This window comes from Phaethon lepturus, unplaced genomic scaffold (genome assembly GCF_000687285.1).
Source record: "Phaethon lepturus isolate BGI_N335 unplaced genomic scaffold, ASM68728v1 scaffold3035, whole genome shotgun sequence".
Lineage (NCBI taxonomy): Eukaryota > Metazoa > Chordata > Aves > Phaethontiformes > Phaethontidae > Phaethon > Phaethon lepturus.
In genome coordinates, this window is record NW_010538174.1 from 44,950 (window position 1) to 57,310 (window position 12,361).

Consider the following 12,361-nt stretch of genomic DNA (forward strand, 5'->3'; position numbering starts at 1 on the left):
GCAGGAAGGAGACAGAGATTATCGCTTTCCTCCAGTGGAAAACCGAGATAATCTTAACAGACCATCTCCAGTGGATGTCAGAGATTCTGTTGGACGGCCACCAGTTGATCCAAGAGAGGGTATAGGAAGGCCTCCAGTAGATGGAAGAGAACACTTTGCAAGACCACATGTAGACATGAGAGAAAATTTTGGAAGACCAGGTATAGATAACCTTGGTCGAAGGGAGCATTTTGGTTTCAATTCAGAAAAGCACTGGGGACAGAGAGGAGATTATGATGAAAGAGAGCACCATGCCTTCCCTATTTATGGTGGCCCTAAGGGCTTCCATGAAGACAGAGAGAGGTTTCGGCATGTAAACTATAGGTTTGATAGTAGAAGTGGTCCTAATTGGAATAGAGGATTTGAACAGGATGCTCACAGAGATTTTGATGACCGCAGAAGACCCTGGGAAAGACAGAGGGACAGGGATGACAGAGATTTTAATTTTTGCAGAGAAATTAATGGGAACAGATTTGGAAGAGACAGAATGTCAAACAACTGGATTCCCCCTCCACATCCACGGGTTTTTGAGTATTTTGATGGGGCCACTTCCCAACGCAAAGCTGATAATATGCCCCAGGTAAACGGTGAAAATGCAGAGACAGAAAGTCAGCCACCAACGGCACAGGTGCAGGACGATCCAGAACTTTATGAAAAACTGACATCTTCCGTCGAGATAAACAAAGAGAAGAGTGACACAGAAGCTGATATAGAAAGTGAAGCAGTGGTAGAAAGCACAGAAACTGAGGGGACATAATCATCACTCAGTAGGTAAAAGATACCTTTTGTAAAGTTGTCATCTCTCTGTAATAGATAAATGGCTGACTGGACCGTAGCAGTTCACTTTTGTCTGCCAGAATTAAGTTAATCTGATGTTCATGTTCATCTTTCACTTAAATAACTGTACAACTGACTTGTATAGAGCACTGTTCTTAATTTGAACATGGTAGGTAAACTTTTTTTTTTATTTCTCTGGTAAAGCATAAACTTGCCCCCACTTGCTTTTAATTTCACAAAGAGAAAACAACAGCTTGTCAAACAAAGACTTCCTATGGAAGAAAATGGAATTTTTTAGATACTACCCTTAGGTTGGCTATTGAAATTGTTATACTTGAAAACAGGTGCTGGTGTATCTTGTCCGTGTTTTTAGGCTGCTGCAGAATTTTAAAGTATAGACAAAGCTGTGATACTTTATGTTCCTACAATTCGGCAGAAAAAGAAATGGCCCATGTTATTTAAGGAGCATAACACAGAGATTAAAAGAGATTTTGTAAAATCTACACTATAGTCTCTGTTCTCTCTAAAGTAAGTGTTTGTGATTTGTTCCTCGTACTGCAGTGGGTTAAAAAAATGAAAAAGTACATTTTAATGTTGGGTGCATTTTGTTTTTAGATGCCAATAAAGCATATTTGTTTGATAACAGTGTTCTAGGTATTGTATTTTTTTAAAAACCTGCAAGCTCTAAAAACTTGGAATCAGCTATGACTTGTGCTTAGCTAGTTGTTGCAAAAGGTTTATATTACTTTTGTAAGACCAATGCAACAGTTATATGTGCAAGAAGCATATGGTTTTTACATCAAAAATCATGCAGTCATACTAGTTTATGTGAATAACATATGTATGTAAATATTTGTGTAAACTGTTTGTAGATACCACTTTTTCTGTGCGTGCCTGTGTATGTGCACGCACTCACAGAATATTGTAGACAGTTCAATAAAACTGAAATGAATGTAGGTTGTCAAAATTTGCCTTTCACCTTCTTTTGGTAGTAAGATAACAAAACTTACTTCACTGCAATACTGTCAAGCTTATATTTACCTTTTCATGCTCATAGTTATGATGGTCTTACTACTTCTGGAAGGTGGAACATGGTATACTGTAAGAATACACAGTAGCATTTTAGCTTACTTTTTAAAATGCAGATATGCATGAAGCCAAAACTTAAGCAAATATTTGCGTTGTTTTATTTTGTAATATACTTGGTATTCTGGGTAGATAGTGCTAGTGTGTTCAAGTACTTTGTCGTTATTTGTTTTTAGTGACTCAAAGTCCAGAAATGTTGCACGAAAAGTAAAAAGCTGTTGTTGGTCTAAAAAACCCTACATGTTTTTAACAGAAATAAGGGGGGCTTTGTGTTTTGATGGCTTAATATTGAAGTAGAAGCTTTTGTTAAATTGTTGAGATGAATTGGCTGCTTACGTAAATTAGTAGCGCTATTCTCTCCTGTTTCACCTAATTTGCTCCTTGTGTGTCCTTTAAATTGGTGGTGAAAGATTTGGCTATATGGTAATGTCAGATTTTCAATTTGTTCCACTCAAGTGCATTTCACCAACTTCTTTCAACATAACTTTTGTTAAAATTCTGTGTCTGAACACTCAGTTTTGAGAAAGTTGTTTTCTCTTGCATAATAGGATTCAAGGGTAGATTCTGTTAACATGAATGCCCCTTTGGTAGAAGAAGCATTTTTAGCTCAGATTAAAGTCTTGATCTTTAATATTAAAGCATTAACATGCCAGTTTTAATTCCCCTTCTGCTTCCCCCAAAGGGATGAAAACACGAGAATGTCACGTGAGTGTAAAGCATAAGCATGCCTTTGAACATAGAAGCAAGTTATGCATGTGTGTGTTGCCCTCTCCCTCTGGGAGGAGCGGTATTTTTTCATGCTGTGTCATGGTTCAGTTTTTCAACTACAGGGACTTTTATTCTGCATAGTAAACAAACTATCAGCATAATGAAGGTAGCCCTTTTAAAGAGTGGACTTGAATGAATGATTCTTTATCTACTGTGCAAGTAGTAGTCATTAGGATGAAGTGAGGTATGCACTAAATAACTATAGCTTTGTAATAGACCTTGCTGATGTGTTTATTACCAGAACGTGTCTCAGGAGTTGAGATGAACAATGTTTAAGGTAAAAGTACCTTCACGGGTAGACTTTGGCTCAAAGAACTTGACTGATGTTGGTGCACCATCTACTAGTAGTATTCTGGTCAGGTGGATATGGTTGTGTGAAAGTCCAAACGCACAAAATAGCATAAGGATACTTTATGAACTTAAGGGATTTTCTTTATTTCATTTTAAGATGTGTAGTTTGAAAAGGCTTCAGTCATAGACCACATAAATACTCTGAATCAAACACATATTGGCAGTAGCTTTACTTCTCAAACATTTTGTTAAATGCCTCTTTAAAACTGAAGGTTAATCTGTTTTTCTAAACTGGGACTGGCAGTATGCTAAATTGCTCATGGTATGATGGTTTAGGTAAATTACTAGCTGAGAGATGTTAAACAATTTAGTTGGTAGTGATATAAAACAATGTATTATTTTATGATTTTTCATCTTTGTTAATAGATTTCAAGCATTAATAAATTGGCTACTGTACATATGTGTTATACCATCAATTTCTAACAATTTTATTTTTTTGTAGAATAAAAATTTGATGTACAGTCTTCGGTTGCATCACATTTACAGCTAGAACTGTTCCATATCTTATTTTATTACTGTAGTGTGCAGATAGATATTACCAAAATAGCTGTATTCAGAAACTCAAAAGGGACTTACTATTACCAAAGCTGTATGGTTTCTTTATCTTGCCAGTAGAAATTTTTAAATCTTTCAGAGTTTGAGTAAAGACTTTCCTTTCTCACTGTAGATTAAGCCATCGTAAGCCAGCACATGCACTGAAAGGAGCTGTCCTGAGATCCAGACCAGTTTCTTTGATGTGGTTCACGGTAGTGAATGTAATTCTTGCTGATGCAAAGGAAAGGGTGAGAATGGGACAGAAAGAAGACGGGGATTTGTGCAGCAGTTCTGTCTTATGCCTGCTTAAAGATTTCCCTAGTGATGAAAGGTGTCAATTCTAGCAGCTGAAGAAGCTGATCTACTATTTACATAAGTAACATACATATTGAAAAATATTTCAGGTAGCTTTGCAGGCAACACAGTATACTTAGGCATGCACATTTACTTGGAAACCTTATGCATTAGTAAGTTTTTTTGACGTATTTATTACCTTTTTAAACAGCCTGTGATTCTGATCTTTCACTGTACTGTATTTGAGCATAATGCTGCGTCCATACAGATTACAAAGATGAAACATAGCGTTCATTTGCTATAAGGACATTATTTCTTTGCTGAAGCCTTTTTCTGTGAAATATCGGTACGCTTTCATATTTACATGTAGTGCTTCACGTTGTTGTTACAAACTCAAGGGAATAAATAGATTCTTTTAGATTCCTTTGCTTCAGTAGAGTACTATACCATTCTTGAAGCCATTTCAGTGATTTAAATGGCTTTATGAAGTTAAGGTACTGTTACCCTGCATAAGGCAGGATGGGAATACTGTAATCAAGACTGTAGTGTGGCATGCACAGGCATTACTTAAGCACAGTTGCAAAATTATCAAACTGTCTCTAGAAGGTATTTATAAAATGAGCCAATTTGTTGCAGAATTCTCTCAAAATACAGTGTCAGCAGTTTCAAACACATGTAAGGACACGTTATGCCAGTCAACATTTACAGTACTCATTTTCTTGATTCATGTTCCCCTAACTCAAATCTTTGGGTCATTTGACTTGAAAGTGGTAAAAATGGATGCTAAATTTCATTCTTTGTATTTTCGGTAATGTATTTTAAAATAATAATAAGGATGACTTCTTTTGTCTCTTGATAATGGGAGCTGAACAGATAGAATTTTAAAATCTGTGCAGAGTATCAGGAGTAATCAAGAGTAACTAGGACAGGTTTTTGTTACTGTTAATTCAAATAATGAAAGGATCTTCCTTTCCCTGTTGACAGCAGCTGCTTATTCTTTGAATTTTACATTAGTCGCATTTTCCTTTCAGGTGCTGAGCTTTCACAAGTAAGCTTGCACTGTGAAGCCATCTACTTGTGTAGATGAGAGATTGATTTAAAAGGCATATAGGCAGGATATTCTTTTTTAATTTGAAGTGGTTTATTTGAACAAGAATGGCAAAAGCTTATTTCTGCCATGTTGCTTTACTATATTAATTAGCATCAACAGAAACTTTGCAGTGGCAAAGAGTATAATATTGCAAAACTTTCTTAATTGTAACTAGTCTTAGATTTCTCCTTGAAGGATCATCTTAGTGATGGTGTTCACTTCACTTAGTCTGTATAAAGTCAAGAAAAGTCAAGTAGAGCTACTAAAAAGAAAATTCGTAACCTCTCTTTAAGAGTAATAACTTCCAGCAAAAGTATATAGGATCTGAAGAGTGACTCTTGTCAGTGATGGGATGGTATGAAAGTCCAGTAATGGTGTTTTTGTTGTAAAATTCTGTTTGCCATAATTCTTGTAATTCCTTTTTATCTGGCATGAACTTGATGAAAAAGGATATTCTCATCGAATATCCTACTCTTAGTTTCTGTTAGATGCTCTGCTACCAAAGATTAGAGGAGGAGAAGGACTAGTGGTCTGTGCAGTCTTAAAAATCAAGAGGTTGTTGAGATATGTTGTGCAGTTGAAGATGAATGTATTTTCTCTTTTGAAGAAGTTTAAAATGCACATTTCAGCACTTGCATAGTAACAGTGATATTAGTGTTGCCACTTGTTTACTAATCTTATTCTGTACTTGGTCATTTTTCTTTTACAGTTAAGTCAGTGATGCTAATTTTAAATTTTCTCTTCTTCCGATTAGATGAAATCATACTAATGCCCTCAGACAACAGACTATTTTGTGCTTTAAAAAAAAATCAAGTCAAAGTATTTTAACCTGTAGATGGGTTATAGTTGAACATTTTTCAATTCCTGATTTAATGCTTTAATGCTGCAATATTCCTCTTGAATGATTTTCTGTGTGCATATCTGTGTTAACATATCTGTGTTAACAGATATGCATGTATCAAGATTTCTGTTGAAACACAGAAAACTCATGAGATTCTTTAAGGTAGATGACTTGATGTGTTTCTAAAACTAGGGTAAACTTCACAGCCATATTGATTTGTATACTGGAGCATTATAATTGCGTTGGACTGTAATAATTGTGTGCAAGCCAGTGCAAAAAATCATTAATAGATGAGGAGTATTAAATGGATATACAAGTAACAACTCAGATGTAGATTGGTAGGATTCACATGGGCTATAGATGCAGGGACTTTGGATCTGAGTGTCACTTCCACACTAAAGGAGAGATCATATTATAGTTGTATCTGGGAAAACAGGAAATTAAGCTTTTTCTTGATAACAACAGGAATTAAGTTGAAATAATATTAGTGTTTAAAGTCCTTTCTAAAAATCCACCCGCCTTTGTCTAGTCAAAGGAAGCTCTATCATTGTCACTTTAGTTGCTCAAAGGAATAAATTACTTTAGATTAATGCTGTTTCTGAGGTAATCAGATTTCATTCAACAATGCAGTGAAATGCAGTTTTAAGTGTGCCTTAAGCTTTTCCCTCCGAAAAGGAGCCTATATTTCAAACTTTAGACAAAAATGTGGAGAAAATTAATACATTTTTGTCTGTAGAATTTGAAATGTAATTTTGGGATCAGTGATTTTCTTTGAGAAAATCTTTTTCATTTCAGTAGTGTAAATACATAAACACTAAATGGACACTCAACTTTAAAAATGTTTACTGAAAGTTATACTAGTCTGTCCAGTTAATTTTTCATTTATTTTCCCATGCTTGCAATACATTATTTTGTTAAGTGATGCCATCACAGAATTCCTCTTACCACCAATTAGAAATACCTTTGAGTTATGTAATTCAGTTGCATAACTCAGTTATTTTAAATCTAGGACAATCATAAGTCTTTCTTTTGAAACTCACGGATTTTTTGTACAATATGACCACCAATATAGGTAGTTCACTATTGAGAATCTTATTGTTTAAGCTATCTGTGATTAAAAGTAAAATACTGAAAACAAATTGAAATGCTTGCTGATGAATTTGGAATTTTGTTATTTATTAAAAGCAAAATAATGGCATCTTCTCAAATTTCATGTTGATTAAAAAATTCACCATACTAAAAATAGGAACTTGATGGGCCTTAGTTCTATGAATTGATAAAATGAGTGAGGTATCCATTATTTTCATTAGAATGTAAAACCTTGAAGTGATTAGGATAAATATGTTATTTGTACAAAATATTGAGGTGTTTTAAGTTTTGTGTGCCCACTGTCTGCAGTTTCTGTGTGTACACTTTATGTATGCTTTATACATGTAATCCTCATTGTGTGATCAGAACCACTATCAAAAACAGGAAAGTGGCATGAAATGGAAAATTCTAGCAGACATCAAAAATGCTGTACTGGTTAGATCTATATATAACCCAGTGGATAGATAATGTTGTTTCCGAGGCAATAGCTTGTTAGACTAATTTGAAATCAGGTAAAACCTCGGTTACAAAGCATAAATAAACCTTTCTTTTATTTAATAAAAGGTAATGCACACATTCTGATTAGATATTCACAAAATAACAAGCAAGCATCCAAAGATTTTTAAGTAGTCCTGAGCATTCTTCTTAATGTTGCTCACACCTTAATTAAACACAAACAAAACCCCAACAAAACTAAACAAAAAACAAAACACAAAACCCAGGAAGGTGTAAATATTTTTAAAATTACAAGGAGCCTGGAGAAATAACTTCATACAAATTTTAATATACCTATTTGGGTATTTTTAACTAGTAGATACTGCAGAACCCAGGTAAAAGCGTGATAAAGGACTATCTCACTTGCAAGGAATGTGTTGAGCTGAGGTGCTGCTGTAAAAGCCAAGATTTTTTTGTTCCTCATTTGTGTTATCTCCCAAAATAACTGGTCTCAGTCCAAACACTGACCTTGTTTGGGGTTCCACTCAGAATTCTGATTAGAGGATATTCTGATTAATGCATATGTATTTTATCTAATATGTAATACATTATATGTATTACATCACTGTAATACAGACACAGACAGCTAGTGAGAAGTTGGGAGTGATGATGTTCTTTAGGGCAAAACCATCAGAGAAGTCAAAAGAGATTACTGAATTGTGTGAACCACCAATCTGAAACATCGCTGTTGAGGAATGTCTATTTAGTGTAGAGATAATTACTGGTTACTTTGAAGTATCTCAGTAGTTAAAAGGGTGCATTTCACAATAGTATCCTGGTTTGGAAAGTCCTACCTACAGTATTGTTTCCTTTCTGCTATCTGTAGAAAATAGTTTTCTTGATGAAAATGTATTACATTTCATTTCATGTTATTTCTATAGACTTTAAAATAATGCTGCTTCAGTCTTAATACTAAACCACTATGTGATATGCGGCCTCACTTGTTTACCAGTGGGACATTGCTGCTGGGTTCATTAGATCCAGAATTTCAAATGCTTTGCCTTTGTGTGTTTCAGTTTCTTCTTCAACAACCTCTAGAAAAGCAGGTCCTAGAAGATTATCTGGTTCTAGTTTAATTGATCTGCTCCACCCCCCCTGCCCCCGCTGCTTTTAAGCCCAAAGCCTTCTTGGGGGTAGTTCTTTTTCTGTCAAATCCTGTTCCCCTGTGTAAGTATTTATGGGCAGGCAGCCCTAATAAATACTGTTTTGAGATTCTGAGAGTATGGTGGAATACATTGTACAAAAAGGCAGGGCGGGGGGCGGGAACACACAAGCACAAATGTTATACTCGTCTAGTCCTGTGCTAGGAAATTCATGGAGTGAAAGCAAGCAAGCAAATTAAAGCTAGTTAAACATATTGGTCTTCTGGCTCTCCCAAAATGATCATATTTTCTAAGTAGATCTTTTCACTGCAGCACGTAGAGCAGCCCTGTAATACACGGTCACTGTTCTTTATTTAGAATCCATTATGTCCTATAGCTTTCTTTTCCCCATCTGCTTACTGCTTTTTTGAAAGGCTGTGTTTTATTTAAATAGCATTTTTTTCTTCAAATGGTTTAAAGAAAAATAAATGCACTAGGTTAATAAAGTTTTCTTATTTCATTTTAGAATGCGCTGCCTAAGTCTCTTCAATAAATTTCCTTCTCCAACGAAAAGTTCTTAAATTTCTGTATTAACTAGAATAGAAATAAGAATGGATGACATGTAAAAAAAAGAAATAAAATTTTTATCCAAAATTACTTATTTTTGTCATGATAATCTGGTTCCAGCATGTTCAAGACCATAACTGAAATGGCATTTTGCACACCACCTAGCTGTTTATGCTGTCTCCTGATAGGCAACTTGAAAAGTTACACACAAGTTAGCGTGACGTCAGGAGCTGTCCCATGCAACATTTGCGCACTGTAGTGAACGTCAAGATCTTGCGTTTCCCTTCTCCATTCCTTACCTTGTCACCACATATTTTAGTCTTTCTTCATTTCACAATGAAGAAACTTCACCAACGAATTGTTGGAAAATTATGAGGAATTTAATTTCTCCCAACTTTGAGAATTTGTTCAAAATGTCTCTCATCTTGATAGAGAAAAGCAACCAAACATAAATCCAAAAGGAAGAAATAAGTGAAAGCAATTTTCTAAACATTTCTAGCACTTTTATGGGTAAGAAAATAAGACCCAAGGAAAATCTGCTAGAGAACTGGAAAGGTTTTAATTTGTGGTTTGTTTTACCATCTGACTGGCTTTTTTTTGAAAGCCATCTATTTGAAAATTATATTTTCTTAAAGGTCCTTCCTTTTTCTTCCCAAGAAATTTCACTGATTTTCTTTTGTCTCATTAAATTTCTTCAAAATTGGGACCTATTAAGCATCTTACAATACAGCTTTGAAATCATAAATCTTGTCTTACAGTCATTGTCTAGCGTTCACTTGAGCTAGGTACTGCAAGATACACAATACATTAGAAGTTATTATTGTTGAAATATTGATATATGTGTGTAGAAGCTTCTGGAAAGCTTAGCTGCAGTATTTTCAGTCTACACTCTATATAAGGATACACAAAGTACAGTATGAACTCTTCCTCTTCCTGTACATGTTACATGCGTGGTGTTCCTGCAGCTGATTCATCTTTGTTTTGTCTTCCACTCTTGCTGTGTCAGAGGAGTCAAAGTTAGACATGGGTGTGTTCATGTATAGATTTAAGTGCACATAATCTCTGAAAGAGGGGAATGTTAAAAAGTCTATTAACAGGGTTCTAAATCCAGCTTGCTATGAAACATTGGGTTGGTTATACCAGATTTTTACACCATTTGGTGGTTGAAATCTTTTTTTTTTTTTTTTTGTAAAATGAAACAAAGTATTCCTACATACATAGGAAATAGTCTGTTGGTGATCGATTTTCTTCTGTGAGAGTATAAAGTTCCCAGCCTTGTACTATAGAAAATGGTGCTCTGGTGGAATGTGACAAAGCCTTAATTATTCTGGCACTTGGCTGGAAAAAGCACCATGACTTTTCATCTTGGGCTGTGAGGTAACACAGGGAGTGCAAACAAGTCCAGGGAAACTGCTGTGTCTTAGAGGTGTGCAGGCAGGCACCTCGAGGGTGGGCTAGTCTTGAGCTATATAGACAAGCCTCCCGCTCACCTGGGGATCAAGATTTTTCTTTTCTGCCTGAGCCCCAAGAACAGTATTACTGCAGCAGGCAGCTGAATAGTCTTTTTTTACTGAACTTTGTCACATGGTTAATATTTATAAGTAGAAGTATTTAAAGTTAACTAATACGCTTTTCAGGTTAATCATTGCTGGCAAGTCAGATTTGTGAACCAGATGCTCTACTTGAAAGGAACCCTGCTAGAAGCAAGAAAGATGAGAGGTGATTAAACCATTGTAGGTGCTTGTTTGGATTGTTCTGAAACAGAATTGTATCCAAAGATATTATAGGTGTGCGATTCCCTACTTCTAAGTCTCGCTTCCTGGGAGAGGGCCAAGAGTGAAATTCTAAAACTTTTCAGGGTTCTGACCTTCTGAAACGTGGATCTATCTACCAGTGGATACCTCAGACCATTCACTTGCAATTGCTTTCCTATTCCTCGCATGGTCTTGACTATGCCTGGTTACAGCTGGCACAACAGTGCTACATCCCATCGTCATCACTGTTCCTAACCAAGGAAGGTTGCTCCTTGTTCCTAGGTCTCCTCCAGTGGCCTTTTGAATCCTTCTGACACCATTGTTCTCCATTTCTAAAGAGTTTGAAATGGGAAAATCGGGGTGTTTTCTTTTGGCACAATAACTCTACTGGAATGACAAAATACTTCCACAATCTATATTTTCACTTGCATTTCTTTTCTTTGGCAAAAGCTCTTTGCAGTGAGCATTTCAAAGGTGATTATTATAGCATGGTTTCCAGTGTGTACAGTCTGAAAGTGAAGTTCTGATGGATTTTGAAGGAGAAGTTTCCATATACTCTTGCTTTCCTTTTTACTTCATGCTTTCCCCACCTACATAAAGCAATGGTGTCCAGCCAGCAACTGCAGCCTCCTTTCTCACCTTCTTAAGAGGGAAGGTCCAGTGTGTCTCCAAAAGATATTTGCAACTTCTGTGAAGAGCAGCTCATCAAGGTATGTGCAGCAAGAGGAGCATGTGATATGAGCGAGCCTGCCTTGCCAGGATGTCTTTTGTTGTCGAACCCCTCTTTGCAGCAAGCCTCTGGATATAGGAAGATGAGAACAGCAGCTGGATGAGCTGCTCCCCTAGTTAACGATCATCTATACTGGGGCTCAGGGACCTTACATGAATTACAAGGCTAGCAACTGGCTGTCCCTTTCATGAAGCATGGCCAGTTCTGACACATTTGTTCTGAACACTTGAAGTACCAAAGTTCTAAACCCTACTATTACCTGTGAAATACGTAGATACTGGGTATTGCTAGGTCTTGGCTGCGACATGAGGCAAACACTCCCTTCAACATGTGCTGTCTTCTGTCTCTTCTTTAAAAACAAAACACTATTGCTCTTTCGCTATTTAATTCTCTCCTGCATAAAATAGAGTTAGCTGAATACAATAGTGGTGAGAGGAGTTGCATATCCCATGCTCAAAGAAGTAAATGATATGGTGAGGATCCTGTACTCTACACCAGTGCCATTAAATTTGTTGTTTTCAGGTAGTGGTTAAATCTTTCTTGGATCACAGTATTTCTATAAACAAACACATATGTTCTGGCTGCACAGACTGCAGTATAAGAAGTTTGAATTAGTTTCTTTTTATTCTTTTACCTTTTATCATTTATTCTTTGTATCCTGTATCCCTGTACATTCGTTCTATGTACAGCGTGATTCTTGAAAAAAAATTACTAGTTTAATAACTTTCTTTTCTTAAAAATTATGTTTTCTGTATTTATTTCCATCTGAGTGTATCACAACATAATGGAGTGAGAGGAAGATGCAAAAATGAGCAGCCAAGCAACACCAGAATAGCGCAGGAACTGGGAAATCTGTTCTAGCAG

General features: G+C 36.0%; 1 protein-coding gene across 1 annotated transcript in view; it reads left to right on the plus strand.

Annotated features, from left to right (window-relative positions):
* The window catches only part of LOC104620461 (protein SCAF8-like), a 36,790-nt gene extending 35,337 nt beyond the window's left edge, over nt 1-1,453 (plus strand). Inside the window, 1 exon segment of the mRNA XM_010286690.1 lies at nt 1-1,453. This exon segment is cut by the window's left edge and continues 17 nt beyond it. Coding sequence (XP_010284992.1) covers nt 1-796 — 796 coding nt within the window. The 3' untranslated portion in view covers nt 797-1,453.
* Nucleotides 1,454-12,361: the final 10,908 nt, after the last annotated feature.